This window comes from Manis javanica, chromosome 14 (genome assembly GCF_040802235.1).
Source record: "Manis javanica isolate MJ-LG chromosome 14, MJ_LKY, whole genome shotgun sequence".
NCBI lineage: Eukaryota > Metazoa > Chordata > Mammalia > Pholidota > Manidae > Manis > Manis javanica.
The window spans coordinates 79,917,546-79,935,497 of NC_133169.1; the positions used below are offsets into that span (position 1 = coordinate 79,917,546).

The following is a 17,952-nucleotide window of genomic DNA, read 5'->3' on the forward strand; positions in this document are numbered from 1 at the left end:
GCAGGTGCACAGCTGGGCCCAAGTCTGGCCAAGGCCATGCCCAGCCTAGAGTCAGACTATGAGTCTGGTGGGGGCAGCTCTACTAGCCGGGGGACAAGGGGCAGGCGGGTGCTCAATGTCCTGGTTTTCCCCAGCGGCAAGGGTCACTGCAATGACCTCCCTTTCCTGTGACCCCAGAGGCACCGGTGCTGTTCAAAAAGAAGCTGGAGCCGCAGACAGTGGTGGAGCGAAGCTCAGTAACCATGGAGGTAGTGCTGACACGGCCTTGGCCTGAAGTTAGGTGGACGCGGAATGCAGTGACCCTGGTGCAGGGCGAGAACGTGGAGATCCACGCTGAGACCGTGAGCCACCGCTTGGTTCTCCGCAGTGTGAGTTTCGCAGACCGTGGTTTCTATGGCTGTGAGACACCGGACGACAAGACACAGGCCAAGCTCACAGTGGAAAGTGAGCGGAGGGGCCTCAGTCTGGGGTTGGGCATGGAGCAGGGAGGGTTGGGCCTCTCCTCCAGACACTTGGCTGGCTGCCCCTGGGTCCCCTGGTGAAGCAAGTGGGGGCTGGCTGAGGGCTGGGGTTCTGGCACAGGGATTCACCCAGCCCCTGCCCCTGCGTGCACCTACTTGCTGCAGTGCGCCAGGTCCTCCTCGTGCGGGGCCTGCAGGCGGTGGAGGTCCCGGAGCAGGGCACAGCCACCATGGAGGTGGAGCTGTCACACACCGAAGTGGAGGGAAGCTGGACACGCGACGGCCTGAGACTCCAGCAGGGGCCCACGTGCCAGCTGGAAGTGCATGGCCCCACCCACACCCTCACACTCTCCAGGCTGCAGCCGCAGGATTCTGGCCTCATCGCCTTCAAGGCTGAGGGCGTGCACACATCAGCACGGCTCCTGGTCACTGGTGCGTGAGCGTGGGCGGGACCCACTGCAGAGTGCGCTGCCCCGTCCCAAGGTGGCCCAGGGAGCCTGGCGGGGACAGGGTCATGGAATCCCGTGGAGGAGGAGACTAGTTCCTAGAATAAGCTGTGTGATTCTGTCCCGCTCAGGCCCCGCCCCTACCCCTGCCCCGGCACCTCCTGGCACCTCCAGGCCTTCTACTCACCTCTGCCCTCCCGCCTCCACAGAGCTGCCTGTGAGGTTCAGCCGCCCGCTGCAGGATGTGGTGGCCATGGAGAAGGACAAAGTGACCCTGGAGTGTGAGCTGTCGCGCCCCAATGTGGACGTGCACTGGCTGAAGGTACCTCCCACCCCCGGGATGCCCTTGCTCCCCTCAGCCTCTCACCTGGGCAGGCAGGGGTGGGACCTCACCATGGGCAACCCAGGGCCTGACCCAGACTCATTCCTTCTTAGGATGGTGTGGAGCTGAGGGTGGGCAAGACCATGGGCATGGTGGCCCAGGACACTTGCAGGCGTCTCATCATTTACCATTGTGAGCTTGGGGACCAGGGCCTGTATGTGTGTGATGCTCACGATGCTCAGAGCTCAGCCTCCTTGAAGGTTCAAGGTGAGGACTGGACAGGGTATGGGTCAGGGTCTGATGGGTGGCCAGGAGAACCTCCTGCCCCCATGTGACCTGAGCCAGGTGCTTAGCTCCTGGGCTCTGCCCTTGCTGGGTGTCCCTCAGCAAGCTGGGTAGGGAGCAGCTCTGTGCATCCAGGCATGGCAGGGCCTTCCTTTCTGCCCCAGGCCGCAATGTCCAGATCACGAGGCCCCTGGTGGATGTGGAGGTGATGGAGAAGGAGGGTGCCACTTTCTCCTGTGAGGTCTCCCACGACGAGGTGTCTGCTCAGTGGTTCCGGGAGGGCAGTAAGCTTCGGCCCAGTGACAACGTGCGCATACGCCAGGAAGGTGTGGTTTTGGGGGTTCGGCAGGAGGGCATCTCCCCCTCCTGTCCCAGGCCTCCTGCCCCCAGTGCTTAGTGACCTGTGTCCCCAGGAAGGACATACACTCTCATCTACCGGAGGGTCCTGGCAGAAGACGCAGGGGAAATAAAGTTTGTAGCCGAAAGTGCAGAATCGCGAGCTCAGCTCCGAGTGAACGGTGAGGGGCCTCACAGGGTGTGTGTGCACACGCATGTGCACTGGGCCTTACAGGGGCTGACAGGCCAGCTGTCCCAGAACAGGCCTGCGGCTCCCCCTGGCCCTTAACCCAGGAGACCAGCAATGACCCAGGAGGAAGGAAAGAGGGCATCACCTCCTCAGCAGGAGGACAGGCATTCTGAGGGGGCAGCCTTAGGGGTGTGAGGGCTGCGGGGCTCTCCTCCCCTGTTTAAAATAGAGATACCAGTGAATTCTTTCTCCCGGTACTGCAGCAAGTGCTGGAGAGAAGGGGTGTGAGGCCGTGGCAAATGGTGAGTGCTAGCCTGCCCTGGTGGCCAGGGACAAAGTGGACATGCACCACGTGGGAGGGGAGGTCTATGGACTTGCTGGGCAAGGGCGTGGGGGGCTAGGGTTTGCTGGATGTGGGAGTGGGGGTGGGGTAGGGTGTGTGTGTGAGGGCAGAACGGGGTGCGAGGGGCGGGGTGTGAGATGCTTGAATTGGCGCAGTATGGGGGCCAGGGGTGCATACAGCAGAGTCCAGTGTACAAGGGTGCCCACTTTCCTTGTGTGGTTGTACCGAGTGGGTCCCAGCACAGCCAGAGGGTGACTTGGCCTAGCCACCTGTTGGCCACAGTGAATGGATGGCAGTGGTCAGCCCGACTGGTTGGAAGCTGCACAGGCCATTTTCCAGCTCTGGGGCCCCTGGGAGCGCTGAGTGGCACCCTGACCTCACCCTGCTTACCCACAGAACTACCAGTGGCTATCCTGCGTCCGCTGCGGGACAAAATAGCCATGGAGAAGCACCGTGGCGTGCTGGAGTGCCAGATGTCGCGGGCCAGTGCCCAGGTGCGGTGGCTTAAGGGCAGTGTGGAACTGCAGTCAGGGCCCAAGTATGAGATGGTCAGTGATGGCCTCTACCGCAAGCTGGTCATCAACGATGTGCAACCTGATGACGAGGATATGTACACGTGTGACGCCGGCAATGTTAAGACCAGTGCCCACTTCTTTGTGGAAGGTACGGGCAGGGCCTGGGAAGCTCTCCCAGAGGGTGAATCGAGGCCTCTATTGCTTCCCCTGCCTTTTGGCAGGTGGCCCAGTCCAGAATGGGCCTGAATTTGAGCAGGCGTGTGGGGGACGAGGAGCCTGCAGGGGCGAGGCTGGAGGCCCTCCCTTCCGGACCTCGCCAGTGACCCACCCCTCACCCACAGAGCAATCCATCACCATAGTGCGGGGGCTGGAGGACGTGACGGTGATGGAGCCTGCCCCTGCCTGGTTCGAGTGTGAAACCTCCATCCCCTCGGTGCGGCCGCCCAAGTGGCTCCTGGGGAAGACGGTGCTACAGGCAGGGGCAGATGTAGGCATGGAGCAGGAGGGCACGGTGCACCGGCTCACACTGCGGCACACCAGATCCACCATGACTGGGCCAGTGCACTTCACCATCGGCAAGTCACGTTCCACCGCCCATCTGGTGGTCTCAGGTGAGCGCGTGCGATCGGCAGAAGGTAGCGGATGGAGGTGAGCCAGTCACGCAGACTGGGCAGGGCGTCCGGGGTTTCTCCATCCGGCCCCCCCGGGCGACGCTGCTCCTCCCCTCCCGCTGCAGACATCCCCATGGTTCTCACGCGTCCGCTGGAGCCCAAGGCGGGGCGCGAGCAGCAGTCCGTGGTCTTGTCCTGTGACTTCAAGCCACCCCCCAAGGCTGTGCAGTGGTACAAGGAGGACATGCCCCTGGCGCCGTCGGACAAGTTCAAGATGAGGATGGAGGGCCATATGGCCGAACTGCGCATTCTGCGCCTCTCGCCTGCCGACGCTGGCATCTACCGATGCCAGGCAGGCAGCGCTCAAAGCAGCGCCCAGGTCACCGTGGAAGGTTCGGCGCGCGGGCGCACAGGGCTGCCTCTAGGAAGGGGCGTGGGGAGGCAGGGGGGCGGGCGCTGAAGCGGCCCTGTTCTCCTGGCAGCGCGCGAGGTGATGGTTATGCAGCCTCCGCGCGACGCCGAGGTCACGGAGGATGGCCGCGCCTGCTTCTCCTGTGAGCTGTCCCACGAGGATGAGGATGTGGAGTGGTCGCTCAATGGCGTGCCTCTGTACAACGACAGCTTCCACGAGATCTCCCACCAGGGCCACTGCCACACGCTGGTGCTGAAGTGCGTGCGGCGGAACGACACCGGCATCGTGCGCGTCTCCTCCCCGAAGGTGTCAGCCACTGCCCGCCTGGAGGTCAAAGGTGAGGCGTCCCTGCGGGGTTGTGAGCTTCTAGCCAGGAAGGGCACTGGGTTCCCCGCAGTGGAGGGGGCTGCTCACTGACTCACCTGCTCAATCCCTACCCCAGCAAAGCCGGTGGTGTTCCTGAAGGCTCTGGACGATGTGTCTGCAGAGGAGCAGGGCACGCTGGCCCTGAAGTGTGAGGTCTCGGACCCCCAAGCCCGCGTGGTGTGGCACAAGGACGGTGTGGAGCTTGGCCCTGGCCACAAGTATGACTTCCTGCACACGGCAGGCATGCGCGGATTAGTGGTGCACGACCTGAGCCAGAACGACGCGGGCCTCTACACCTGCAGGGTGGGCTCAGAGGAGACCCGCTCAGTGGTCAGCGTGCACGGTGCGTGGCCCGTCAGGGCGGCTCCGGGCGCGATGCAGGCGCTGAGGGCGGGACGTGGGCTTGGGACCGCCTCCTCTCCGTCCCTCCTGCTTTCCAAGGGCAGGGGCTGCTTTGCTGAGCCTGTAGCGGTCAGCGCAGGCTCGGGGAGGAGAGAGCTAGATGCCGTCCTGAGGTCCCCAGGTGCAGCAATGGGGTGGGGAGCAAAGCTGTGGACACTTGATAGGGATTCGACAGAGGCTGAAGACGTTCATTCAGCACCAGGGGATCTGTGTAGGCAGGTGCCAGGCCACCAAGGGGGCAGTCAGGGGAGTGTCCTACAGTTAGCAAGTGGCAGAGGCTGAGATGTAAAGTGGGTGATGCTCCGGAAGGGCTCCCAGATCAAACAGTCTCAGCCAGGTGAAGGGCTGTGGGCAGGCCGCACTGCAGTGTGTCCTAGTTAAGACTAGCCATGCTATATGGGTCACCAGCCAGCAGGATGGCATTGGCACTTGCTCCCTTGGACACCAGGTCCCTTCAGATGTCCCTCACAGCCTGAGCCTTGGTCCTCAGCTACAGGGCAGACACCTGACTCCTGTGTGCACAATTCTCCTGGCTGGGAAACTCCATTCCTTTTGTCTCACTGTGTGCACTGCAGGCCTGCAACCTGTCACCCGGTGGTGGGTCCCCGACAGTCTGGCCAGGGTTTGCAATGAAGCAGTAAAGGGGGGCGGGCAGTATGGTGTGTTTGCTCTAGAGCCAGTCACCCTCCACTGGGCCATCTGTCCTTTGTCTTCTGGAACATTTGAGCTGGTGACTGTAGATGGAGCTTGTTCTCTGCATGCTGTTCTGTAGGCTGCAGGAAGGTGGCCACCCTAATGGAACTCACAGCTCTTGGTCATCCAAACATCAGGCTTTGGTCGGCTGGAGGCCAAGGGGGCAATTGCGTAGAGGGGTAGCAGGCCCTCCAGGAGTGGGAGGTGCAGATGTCTCCACCCTGGGGTCTGGCCAGGGGCTGCCGTGAGCTCAATGGTGCCAATCTGGAGGGGCAGGTGCCCACAAGCCCAGCCAGCATGATGACTATCTCCTGTGGCCTGCAGACCTGCATGTGGGCATCACCAAGAGACTGAGGACAGTGGAGGTGCTGGAGGGCCAGAGCTGCAGCTTCGAATGCATCCTGTCCCATGAGAGCACAGGCAATGTGGCCATGTGGACAATGAGCGGGAAGCCAGTGGGCAGTTCTGGCCGCTTCTGGGCCACATGTCAGGGCCGCAAGTACATGCTGGCTGTCCAGGAAGCCCTGCCAAGTGATGCTGGTGAGGTGGTCTTCTCTGTGGGGAACCTCACCTCCAAGGCCTCGCTCATCGTCAAAGGTGAGCCCTGCAGGCTGGGGTGGGAGGGGCTGTGTCCACAGTGGGGGTGCTGAGCTTGGACCCTTCCCCTGGTGGCCTGTAGTGGGGCCCTAGGGCTGGGAAGCCACCAGGGTGTGCTTCTGGGCCCTGTGTCCCCAGCCCCTGGCGAGAACCTCTACTGGCAGGTTGGAGTCATCTGCGAGGGTTACTCTCTAGGGCAAGATCATCTGGTATCTGGGTAGGAGCAGGGTCTTTGATCCATGGTCTGATTGCCATGGTAGCTCCCCAGGCGTGGGGCCCACGAGCCAGGGAAATCACATCAGTGTCTCTGAGCTCCCCCTTCTGGCATACATACTGGTGTGGATGGCTAACACTCAGCTCCCAGCTGACTCTGGCCTGGCTGCACTCTGAGTCTTCAGGGCTCGTGCTGAGAGTCTGACTGTGGTCTCCTTCCCTGTCCCGGGCCCCTCCCATCAGGACCACGGGGGCTCCCAGCAATCCAGGGCTCTGAATTTCTGGCAATAGCTGCCCTGCCCTAAGGGTGCACCCAGGGCCATGGCCTTGCCTCATGGGCAGCCGCTTCTGCTTCCCTCAGAGAGGCCCACGGATATCACCAAGCCACTGGAGGACCAGCGGGTCACGCTGGGCGAGGATGTGGTGCTGAGCTGCGAGCTGTCACGGGCTGGCGCCCCAGTGCGCTGGCTTAAGGACGGGAAGGCTATCCGCAAGAGTCAGAAGTACGAGCTGCTCACTGAAGGCTCCCGGGCCGTGTTGGTTGTCCGAGCAGCCTCCCTCAAGGATTCGGGCAGGTACACATGTGAGGCGGAGGTGTCCAGCAGCACAGCCAGCCTCCATGTGGAAGGTAACCCCAGGGGAAGCCTGGGGATGGGCCCACAGAGGGCCCAGCTGGGAAAGGGCTGGCCGGTCCCTGACTGGGGGCTGACGTACCGTCTGTGTAGGCCTCACCCTGCCCCATCTTGCCCTCTCACCAGAAAAGGCAAACCGGTTTACCCAGGAGCTGGTCGATCTACAGGTGGAGGAGAAAGGCACGGCTGTGTTTGTGTGCCAGACGGAGCAGCCGGCAGCCACGGTGACCTGGCGAAAGGGCCTCATGGAGCTGAAGGCCTCAGGGAAACACATGCCCAGCCAGGAGGGTCTGACCTTGAGGCTTACTGTCCATGCCCTGGAGAGGGCAGACAGCGATGTCTACACCTGTGACATCGGCCAGACTTCGACCCAGGCCCGGCTCCTGGTGCAAGGTGAGGCCCAGCCCATGGGCCCCTGCTTGGTGGGGCACAAGCTGTGTTAAAGGAGGCTGGGAGGTGGTGGGAGATCAGCCCTCTGCCTGGCCTTGGACAAACCCAGCCTCAGTTTCCCCATCTCTGGGGGGTTGCCCTGAGTGCTCTTGTCTCTGAGGCCCTCCCGGCTGGACCCTGGGCAGCTCTGGTTTGCCTGGTGCAGGTTTCCAGAGCCCCTCCTCTATGCGAGAACATAGGGCCTTGCACACAGGGTGTATCACCTTTGCCCCAAGGCAGTAGAAGGCCCAGGAAGGCCACTGGGGTGAGCAGCATGTGTGCCTGGCAGGCAGTGGTTGGGCCTTGGGGGGTAACATTCTCCTCACCCCATGGATGAGGGAACAGGGCTTGCTTGGGGTTAGTGGCCAGCCCAGGGTCGTAGGGCATGTTGAGCTGGCCAGCCTGAACCTAGGGTCATTGTCCAGGATAGGGTTCTCTGGGGTCTGTCCATGGGAAACAGCAAAACAAGAGCAAGGAAGCCTCACTCTGGCCTTTCCTTGCCTTTTCCACAAAATCTAGTGAATCCAACAAGTGTGCTGGAACTGTTTTGTTAGCCTGGTGGAAGCCCAGCTACCAAAGTTGATGCTTCATCCAAAACAGTTAACATGAGCCTTGTTTGGTAACAAAGTGTTTAAAAAAACCTTAGGGCGTGCAAACAGACGTGGCCAGGCTGGTGGTGTGGCCAGAGCCTTTCCTCTGGGCATTGGTCTGTGACCCAGAATCCCTCACCTGCTGTACATGCTTCGCCTCCCCACTTACTATCTTTACATTCCTCTGTCCCACAGCCCCAGACCCCTGCGTGCGCGGGAGGAACCTAGAGGCAGAATGCAGTTCACACTGTCAGTACCCCAGAGTGTTGACTTACATTTGAGCACAGCGGTGATATTCCTATCCATTCAGTTAACCCATGACAACGTAGTTGCATATTACATGGCCTCAGGGACTTGCACAACTGGCATCAATGGGTTTGGGGCAGTATGATGAGAGGGGTCCCACCATGGGCCGTGTGGTATGGATGGCAGAAGGATCCTATAATGGTGTGGGCTCAGCGGTCCACCTGAATCAAGTACTTTGGGGCAGCTCAGCTCTGACCCACTCAGTCTCCTGAGTTTCATTGTTCTGAGCCCATCAAAGGTCGCTTGTTCCCTGGATGAGCCCCCGACCCCCACCCCATTCCCCTTAGCAGCTGGCCAGGGTGGGGGCACCCTGATGTGGCTTGTGCCCCCGCAGGCCGGAGCGTGCTTATCACAGAGGGCCTGGAGGATGTGGAGGTGCGGGAGGGCTCCTCCGCCACCTTCTGCTGCCGCATCTCACCCACTGACTACGGGCCAGTCCACTGGTTTCTGGATGAGAAACCCCTGCATACCAACGAGCTCAGCGAGATCAAGGCCCAGCCAGGCGGCTACCACGTGCTGACCCTGCGGCAGCTTGCGCTCAAGGACTCAGGCACCGTCTGCTTTGAGGCGGGTGACCAGCGGGCCTCAGCCACCTTGCAGGTCACAGGTGGGCTGCCTGCCCAGCGCTGTGGCTGAGGGCAGAGGCTCGGCCACACACCAAGCATGGTCCTGGTGGTATGTGACAGGGACCACAGACAAGGCTCAGTGGGCTGGGCCCTCAGGTCCAGGGAGGTGGGCTCAGGAGGCTGAGAAGGGCTGTTTTAGGATGCATAGCTGCATGTGCTACACATGGCCAGTGTGGCGTGCCCTGGACCATGCCTCTCAGTGTGAGGAGCCATGTTGAGCCTGCTCTGTTCCCCTGGTGGCCCTTTCTGCAGCCCCAGCCTTGGGGGGCAGGTGCGCACTCACTGGGGCATTGTCTGGTCTACAGCAAGACCTGGGACTTCTCCTGAAGGAGCCCCCAAGCAGCCTCTCTGTTCCCCAGAAAAGCCAAGTGCCTTCTCCCGGGAGCTCACTGACACCACAGTCATGGAGGGTGAGGACCTGACCCTGGTCTGTGAGACCGCTGTCCCAGATAGCCCTGTGAGCTGGACCAAGGACGGGAAGGCCCTGCGGCCATCAGCCCGGTGCCAACTGAGCCAGGAGGGACACCGGGCCCAGCTGGTCATCTCAGGCACCACCCTGCAGGATGGCGGGCGTTACAAGTGCGAGGCTGGGGGTGCCTGGAGCAGCTCCATCGTCAGGGTCCACGGTAAGCCCCCCAGGCCACACTGAGGCCTCCCAGAGCAGGGCCCAGGGGCACTCAGGCTCCTCCTGTCTCTGTCTCTGGCCACAGAGCCGGGAGGTCTGTGCCTCTCTGCCCAGCTGGGCAGTTAGCCTATCTTGGACCTCCCGTCTCCTGGCCTTGCTGCTCTGACACAGTCCCCTGCGCCCTCCCCGAGCCTCCTGACTGTCGTCATCACCTCGCTTCATTCCTGACTTTGCCCCGCTTCCTGATGTCTCTGTTCTCCCTGCTCCTGGCTCGGCTCATCTCCATCCGTCTTGGTTGTCTCGGATTGCGTGACAGTTGCCATGGGGAGGAAGCTCAAACATCTGTTCTCCCTGTCCTGGAGGCTGGAGGCCAAGATCAGGGGCCGGCATGGCTGGTTCTTTCTGAAGCCTCTCTCCTGGGCGTGTAGTTCCACCTTCTCCCTGTGTCCCCAAATCGCTGTTTCTCTGCCTATGTCTGTGTCCTGATCTCTTATGTGTACCCCAGTCCCACGGGATCAGGGCCACCCTGGTGACCTCACTGCACCTCAGTCAACTCTGTAAAGGCCCATCTCCAAACACAGCCCCTCTCTGAGGTCTGGGGGTGAGGAGCCTATCGTGGATTTGGGGCACATGGTCAGCCCATAACACCCCGCCGTTCTCTGTTCCCTGCTGTTTGGCTTCCCCTCCTGGAGGGGCAGAGACTTTGGGTCACTGTCACCAGCCCCTGATGAGGAAGGGGTGAGGTGGGTCTGCCTGCTTCTCCAGCTCTGGCTCCCCAGCTGTCCCCAGCCTTGGGAGGACCTCTGGTGGGACACAGGGGGCAAGGACTAGGCTGAGCCTGTCCTGCCTGCAGCTCAGCCTGTGTACTTCCGGGAGGGGCTGAAGGACCTGGAGGTGGTGGAGGGCGGTGCTGCCACACTGCGCTGTGCACTGTCATCCGTGGCTGCGCCTGTGGAGTGGCACCGTGGAGATGAGGTTCTACGGCCTGGGGGCAAGTACAGCCTGCGGCAGGAGGGCGCTGTGCTGGAGCTGGTGGTCCGGGACCTACAGCCACAGGACAGTGGGCAGTACTCTTGCCAGTTCAAGGACCAGATGACCTCAGCCATGCTCACCGTGAAGGGTGCGAATACTCTCTTGTCCTGCCCATGTGGCTCCTCCCAGCCTCCATGGAGGGGTGAGTGTGACATTCTGTGTCCATCTACCACCTCCAGGACTGCCTGTCACGTTCATAGGAAGACTGAGAAACAAGGAGGCCATGGAAGGGGCCACAGCCATGCTGCACTGTGAGCTGAGCAAGGCAGCCCCCGTGGAGTGGAGGAAGGGGCCCGAGACCCTCAGAGCTGGGGACAGAGTCATCCTGAGGCAGGACAGGGCCATGTGTGAGCTGGAGATCCGTGGCCTGGCCATGGCAGATGCCGGGGAGTACTCATGTGTGTGTGGGCAGGAGAGGACATCGGCCACGCTGACCATCAGGGGTAAAGCCCACGTGTGGCCATGTGGACCTGTGGGTGTCTGCACATTGTTGCTGTGTCACTACCTTCTCCCTGTAGGGCCTCTGGGGGTGGTGTCTATCCAGCTGGGGTTCTCCAGGTTCTCCTGGACCCTGGCCTCTCTGGTCCAGTACATGTCCTGATGTTCATGTCCAATCCTGTGTGTCCACTGTTTCTCCTGGTCCACTAGCCACCCTCACCATCGGTGTGGTTGTTCACTGATTCCTGCTGTGGCTCTTCACAGTTTGTGTGGTCCTTGTGGGCATCCCTGTTCTGGACACAGAGTCCCCCTGACCATCTGATGTTCTCCCTGGCTCCTTGGCCTGCCAGCCACAAGTTCACAAAAGGTCTAAAGAATAGGAGGCCATGGAAGGGGCCATGGCCACATGCATTGAGGCAGGGCCACAATCCATAGTGTGTACCCATAGCGTGTACTTGGCACACGCAGCATGTGGCCTGTGTGCAGTCTGAATTCGTGTCTCCTGTGTGCTGTCCGTGTCCTGTCTCTTCAGTGGGTTCAGAGAATGTGACTGTATCTGTACCTTTCTGCCTCCCCAGCCCTCCCTGCCAAGTTCACAAAGGGCCTAAAGAATGAGGAGGCCACAGAAGGGGCCACGGCCAAGCTGAGCTGTGAGCTGAGCAAGGTGGCCCCCGTGGAGTGGAGGAAGGGGCCCGAGACCCTCAGAGCTGGGGACAGAGTCATCCTGAGGCAGGATCGGGCCTTGTGTGAGCTGGAGATCCATGGCCTGGCCATGGCAGATGCCGGGGAGTACTCGTGTGTGTGCGGGCAGGAGAGGACGTCGGCCACGCTGACCATCAGGGGTAAAGAACACATGTGGCCACCGGGAGCTGTGGGTCCTATCCAAGGGCTGTGTCACATCCTCTAACGCAGCCACCATCTGTTACAATCTTCCCACTTCTCTGTGTGTCTCCTGCTCCTGAAGTCAGATTCTCAGTGCAGCTTATGTGGGTCAGTGAGCAGAGAACATGGCCCTCCATGCCCTCGGGGGTCACATCCGGGAGAGGAGCAAGCCCTCCCGGGACAGTGGACTGGGGTCCTCTGGGGGCTGTGCCAGGGAGAGACTAGGAGATTGGAGCCTGGTGCTGAGACAGGAATGCCAGGAGGGGGCTGGAGGGGGAAGGCCTGGGGCGGGTCCTAGGACAGCCCGTGAGGTGAGGTCTGGGTGTGGATAGGCTAGGGAGGAGAGTCCAGGTGGCTGTGTTGAGGACCAAAGCCAGGAAGGCAGCAGGTGTCCACACCCGGTGGGGGTTCACATCTGGGGTCCATGGTGATGGGCTGGTTCTGGGCAGCAACTGCAGGTGGAGATGTTGGGCATGGCATGGTGGCTGGGCTGGGCCCTGGGCCATGGGACTCAGGCAGGGCCTGGTTGTGCACAGGAGGGCTGGCCCGGGGTAGGGCTGACAGCCGTGTCCTGTGTGGGGCAGTCAGTGTGCAGGTGGGTTCCCTGGGGGACAGGTGGGGTCCCCTTGCATTGGATTGGCCACCATGGGGCATCCTGCCCTCTGACCCTGGGTTCCCTGCTCCCTGTGCTGTGGGCTTGGTGTCTGGCCCATTCCTTGTCTGTATGCTCCAGGATATAGTCTGTGTGTCTGTCTGAGCCTCCAACCCTGACCACACAATCCACAAAAGTTATGAGGCCTGGGCAGGCCGCAAGAGGGGCCGTGACGCTGTGGGCTGAGCAGCCCCTGTGTAGTGGGAGGGGCCTGATCCTGGTGGGGACTCGGGGCAGGGTGTGGCTATGTGGCTGGAAGCCCAGGGATAGATGAGCTCCCGGGGCTGGGGGCTGGGTCCTTGGGGCCCTGGACACAGGGTCTGCAGGTGGGCGTGGTTGCTTCCTGCAGGGAAAGGTGATGGGGAGAGGCTGGATGAGACTGCCCATAGGTCCAGGAGAGTCCCAGAGCACACGGGCCCCACTGCTCCTGTTCTGGGGGGTCCCAGCCCACAAGTCAAGGTGGACAGTAAGGAAGGGGGTTCTGGGGACTGGGCACATATGTGTCCGCACCTCTGGAGAGAGGCCAGGCCCTCATGTCGCCTTGAGCTGTGCCTCCTTGCGATGGAGAAATGTCCACAGCACAGAGGCACCAGGTGCTCCTGCTGGTCAGACCCACCAGCAGCCATGCAGGGTGTGGGGCCCATCACATGAGCCAAGCCACCTTCCACCCCAGGAGGTGCCATCAGTGGCCGAGGATAGAGCAGCCACATTGGCCGGTGGCAGGCAGACTGAGAGCTGTGCTGTGGAAGTCTGTGGGTGCCAGGACACCTCCAGGACCCTCCTGCAGGGTGTCCTTGCCCGGTCAGCCCCAGTCAGTCCAAGCTGTGGCCTCAGGAGCAGCAGGGGGAACAAGAAGTGAGTGCGGTCCAAGCTCGTGGCGTGGTAGGCAGCCTCTTCCATGCCTCCTGTCCCAGCCAGAGAAATTCCTGGTACAGGCACCATGCAGGGGGCCACAGCTGCAGTGTGGTGGGAGTGGGGAGCCTGGCATCTATGGAATAGGTGGAGGACCAGGCCCTCAACTCTGGCCTAAGCTGCAGTCGGAGGCGTGATGGGCCATGGGAGATGTGGAGGGGACATCCCTCCAGGCTCTGTGTCTATCCATCCCAGGGGAACTAGGCAGTTCCCAGGTGTCCATTCTCATCCTGAGGTCCTCGCCGAGGACCCCAGCTCCTGTGTGTTCTTCATGGCCAGATGGATGTGCTCAGCTCAGGGTGTCCCCTGCCTGCATGGTGCTGCTACCCACAAATGTGTCCCATATCCACATGTTAATCCTCACGTGTCCAGAGTATGTTTCATAGTCAAGTGTCCATGTCCTGAGCTGCCAGTTCTCTAGTCTGATCTTCTCTGTGTCACCCTGGCCCTCCCCAGCCCTGCCTGCCAAATTCACAAGGGATCTGAAGAATGCAGAGGCCACCGAAAGGGCCACAGCCATGCTGCACTGTGAGCTGAGCAAGGCGGCCCCCGTGGAGTGGAGGAAGGGGCCCGAGACCCTCAGAGCCGGGGACAGAGTCATCCTGAGGCAGGATGGGGCCATGTGTGAGCTGGAGATCTGTGATCTGGCCATGGCAGATGCTGGGGAGTACTCATGTGTGTGTGGGCAGGAGAGGACGTCGGCCATGCTGACTGTCAGGGGTAAAGATCACGTGTGGCCATGTGGACCTGTGCGTTGGTGTCTGCATATTGTCCCCATGTAACCACCTATCCCCTGTAGGCTCTGGTCATCTGTGTCTCTCCACCTGAGGTACCCTGGGCCTCCCCCTGTCCTATCTCCTTGTCCAGTAGATGTCTTGATGTTTGTGTCCGGTCCTTTGTGTCTACTCTTCCTCCTAGACTATTAGCTTCCCTTACCATCTGTGTTTATTCATTTGTTCACGCTGTGGCCCTGCTGTCTGTGTGGTCCTTGTGGACGTCCCCATCTTAGACACAGACAGACCCCAGAGAGTCTCATGTTCTGTGACCCTAACCCTCCCCAGCCCTACTCACTAAGTTCACAAAGGGCCTGAGGAGGAGGCCACAGAAGGGGCCATGGCCACACTGCACTGTGAGCTGAGCAAGGCGGCCCCCGTGGAGTGGAAGAAGAGGCCTGAGACCCTCAGAGCCAGGGGCAGAGTCATCCTGAGGCAGGATGGGGCCGTGTGTGAGCTGGAGATCTGTGGCCTGGCCACAGCAGATGCCAGGGAGTACTAATGTGTGTGGGCAGAAGAGGACATCAGCCACACTGACCGTCAGTGGTAAAGAACACATGTGGCCACAGGAAGCCGTGGGTGTCTGCACATTGTTGCTGTGTCACCACCTTCTCCCTGTAGGGCCTCTGGGGTCCTCTGGGGTGTGTGTCTCTCCAGCTGGGGTTCTCCAGGTTCTCCTGGCCCCTGGCCTCTGGTCCAGTACATGTCCTGATGTTCATGTCCAGTCCTGCGTGTCCACTGTTTCTCCTGGTCCACTAGCCACCCTCCCCATAGGTGTGGTTGTTCGCTGATTCCCGCTGTGACCCTTCACAGTTTGTGTGGTCCTTGCAGGCATCCCTGTCCTGGACACAGAGTCCCCCTGACCATCTGATGTTCTCCCTGACTCCTTGACCTGCCAGCCACAAGTTCACAAAAGGTCTAAAGAATAGGAGGCCATGGAAGGGGCCACAATCCACAGTGCATACCTAGCACAGCTATCATGTTGCCTATGTCCAGTTGGGTTTTGTGTGTCCTCTTTGTTGTCCCTATCCTGTCTCATCTGTGGTCTCAGAGAGTATGACTGTGTCCATATCTTCCTGATCCATCAGCCTTGCCAGCCATGTTCACAAAGGGCCTAAGGAAGAAGGAGGCCACAGAAGGATCCACGGCTATACTGTGCTGTGAGCTGAGCAAGACGGCCCCCGTGGAGTGGAGGAAGGGGCCCGAGACCCTCAGAGCCGGGGACAGAGTCATCCTGAGGCAGGACGGGGCCATGTGTGAGCTGGAGATCCATGGCCTGGCCATGGAAGATGCCGGGGAGTACTCATGTGTGTGTGGGCAGGAGAGGACATCAGCCACGCTGACCATCAGGGGTAAAGATCACGTGTAGCCCAGCAGAGCAGGGTCTTGGTGTCCAGTCTTTGACGTCATGACATCCTCTGAGACGATCCTTGTTCCCCTGTCCTGGTGCCGCCCTCTCATATTTCCATGAAATCCCTTCCACCTTCCTGGGCTGTTAAGTGAACCATTAGAAACCAGCACCTAAGCCACTTCCCACCACTTAGTCACCACTAGTTTGTCTTGTCTTGTGGGAGTCTGTGGTTTCCTCTGTCCTGCTGTGTCCTGTGCCCTGGAAGCCTGATGTTTTGTGTCACCTTGCCCATCGCCAAACCTACTGCCAGATTCATACAAAGTGCAAGGCCTGAGGAGGCCACGGGAGTGACCACAGCCACACTGTGCCAGGCTGGGCCAAGGGAAAGCCCCCATGCTATGGCCCTGCCAACTGTGTGTGTACTTGGCACACCCAGCACGTGGCCTGTGTTCTGTGTCTGTGTCTGGTTCTGTGTCCTGTCTTATCCATGGGTTCAGAGAGTGTGACTGTGTCTGCTTTCTGCCACCCCAGCCCTGCCTACCAAGTTCACAAAGGGCCTAAAGAATGAGGAGGCCACGGAAGGGGCCACGGCCACACTGCACTGTGAGCTGAGCAAGGCGGCCCTCGTGGAGTGGAGGAAGGGGCCCGAGACCCTCAGAGCCGGGGACAGAGTCATCCTGAGGCAGGATGGGGCCGTGTGTGAGCTGGAGATCCGTGGCCTGGCCGCGGCAGATGCCGGGGAGTACTCGTGTGTGTGCGGGCAGGAGAGGACGTCGGCCACGCTGACTGTTGCAGGTAAAGACCATGTGTGGCCATGTGGACCTGTGATTGGTGTCTGCACATTGTTGCCGTTTTACCACCTTCTCCCTGTAGGATCCGTGGATATCTGTGTCTCTCCAGCTGGGTTCTCAGGGTTCCCTGGATCCTGATCCCTTGTCCAGTAGGTGTCCTGATGTTCGTGTCCTGTCCTGCACATCTGTTGTTCCTCCTGGGCCATTAGCCGCCCTCACCATCTGTGTGTTTGTTCACTGATTCGTGCCATGGCTTTTTGCAGTTGTGTGGTCCTTATGGGTGTCCAGTCTGGACAGAGTCCCCCAGAAAATCTGATCTTGTGTGTCACCCTGGCCCTCCCCAGCCCTGCCTGCCACGTTCACAAAGGATCTGAAAAATGAAGAGGCCATGGAAGGGGCCACAGCCACGCTGCACTGTGAGCTGAGCAAGGTGGCCCCCGTGGAGTGGAGGTCAGGGCCCGAGACCCTCAGAGCTGGGGACAGAGTCATCCTGAGGCAGGACGGGACCGTGTGTGAGCTGGAGATCCGTGGCCTGGCCATGGCAGATGCCAGGGAGTACTCGTGTGTGTGCGGGCAGGAGAGGACATCGGCCATGCTGACCATCAGGGGTAAAGCCCACATGCAGCCATGCAGACTGGTTGGGTGCCTGTCCTCATCTCCATGTCTGTCCCTGGCTCCCCCTGGGTGCCTTCCCTCTGTGCCCTGTCTGCTGCCTGTCACTGCATTGTCCACATCTTGGTGTCTGAGTACTGATGCATCCTAATGACCTCATGTGGCTTGTGGTAGGGACAGAGTTTTCACCTTGCATTTCCCTTTCATCCTAATGCACCCATCTTTTCCACTCTCACTGGGGTGGCTTGTTGTCAGGTGCAGGCCCTGGGGCTGACCCTGTCCCCTGTGTCTACCCTGGTGCTGACCCTCTTTCCCCTCTGCCCACCTGCCTTGGGGCTGGCCCTGTCTCCTCTGCCCTCCCAACTGGGCCTGACCCTGCCTCCCCTCCCCTCTGACCCTGTGACCCCTGCCTGGCAGCCCCACAGGTGGTGTTCCAGGAGCCCCTGCAGAGCCTGCAAGCTGAGGAGGGCACGTCAGCCACCCTGCGGTGCAAGCTGTCCCAGCCCAGCCCCGTAGTCTGGAGCAAGGGTGGCCTGGAGCTGCAGGCCGACGGGCACCAGGAAGCACGGCAGCGGGGCTCCACGGCGGAGCTGGTGCTGCGGGACCTGCGCAGGGAGGACACGGGCGAGTACACCTGTGCCTGTGGCTCCCAGACCACCAGCGCCACTCTCACCGTCACAGGTGCGATCCAGGCCCCCCATGCTGTGGGCTATGGCCCCACCCTGGGACCACCATCTGAGGGGACAGGGGCTCAAGGGGCAGACGACCCAGTGTGAGGCTCAGCTCCCACTGTCTAACCTGCAGCCGCACCCCTGGGTTGGGGATGGGGGGCCACGTCGCTGCTCCTCTGTGGCCCTGCCTCCCCCTCACTGTGTCCCAGGCAGCTGCCCTGGCAGTGGGCCTCATGCTGTCAGCCCCAACATATGCACCCACCGTGTCTTTGACATTCGGGCTTTACCCCTGACAGTCTCCCTTCCCTATAGCTGCACCGCTGCGGTCCTTCCACCTTTCATAGCTGCGCCCCTATGGTCCCCACCACCCTGGTAGTCCCCATAGCTGCACCCCTTTCACCCTTGTCCCTCCCAATCCCCATGCTCTTTGCCCCAGCA

At 60.9% G+C, this 17,952-nt stretch overlaps 1 protein-coding gene across 27 annotated transcripts in view; it reads left to right on the top strand.

The window, feature by feature from the left end:
• Window positions 1–17,952, top strand: part of OBSCN (obscurin, cytoskeletal calmodulin and titin-interacting RhoGEF) — a 157,924-nt gene that overhangs the window by 84,257 nt on the left and 55,715 nt on the right. For 23 of the 27 annotated variants that reach the window (XR_012124859.1, XR_012124860.1, XR_012124858.1 and 20 more), the window contains 25 exons: window positions 178–444; window positions 627–893; window positions 1,117–1,229; window positions 1,343–1,496; window positions 1,679–1,840; window positions 1,928–2,032; window positions 2,780–3,046; window positions 3,240–3,509; window positions 3,635–3,901; window positions 3,992–4,258; window positions 4,364–4,630; window positions 5,707–5,979; window positions 6,554–6,820; window positions 6,951–7,217; window positions 8,039–8,092; window positions 8,484–8,756; window positions 9,135–9,401; window positions 10,254–10,520; window positions 10,612–10,875; window positions 11,449–11,712; window positions 13,773–14,036; window positions 15,178–15,441; window positions 15,972–16,235; window positions 16,576–16,839; window positions 17,261–17,524. Coding sequence is in view for 24 of the 27 variants with exons in the window: in XM_073221246.1 (XP_073077347.1) it covers window positions 178–444; window positions 627–893; window positions 1,117–1,229; window positions 1,343–1,496; window positions 1,679–1,840; window positions 1,928–2,032; window positions 2,780–3,046; window positions 3,240–3,509; window positions 3,635–3,901; window positions 3,992–4,258; window positions 4,364–4,630; window positions 5,707–5,979; window positions 6,554–6,820; window positions 6,951–7,217; window positions 8,039–8,092; window positions 8,484–8,756; window positions 9,135–9,401; window positions 10,254–10,520; window positions 10,612–10,875; window positions 11,449–11,712; window positions 13,773–14,036; window positions 15,178–15,441; window positions 15,972–16,235; window positions 16,576–16,839; window positions 17,261–17,524 (5,922 nt within the window). In the remaining 3 variants the exon portion in view is untranslated. The remainder of the gene's footprint in view (window positions 1–177; window positions 445–626; window positions 894–1,116; window positions 1,230–1,342; window positions 1,497–1,678; window positions 1,841–1,927; window positions 2,033–2,779; window positions 3,047–3,239; window positions 3,510–3,634; window positions 3,902–3,991; window positions 4,259–4,363; window positions 4,631–5,706; window positions 5,980–6,553; window positions 6,821–6,950; window positions 7,218–8,038; window positions 8,093–8,483; window positions 8,757–9,134; window positions 9,402–10,253; window positions 10,521–10,611; window positions 10,876–11,448; window positions 11,713–13,772; window positions 14,037–15,177; window positions 15,442–15,971; window positions 16,236–16,575; window positions 16,840–17,260; window positions 17,525–17,952) is intronic. The other 4 variants (XM_073221230.1, XM_073221248.1, XM_073221249.1 and 1 more) reach the window with 2 other exon arrangements.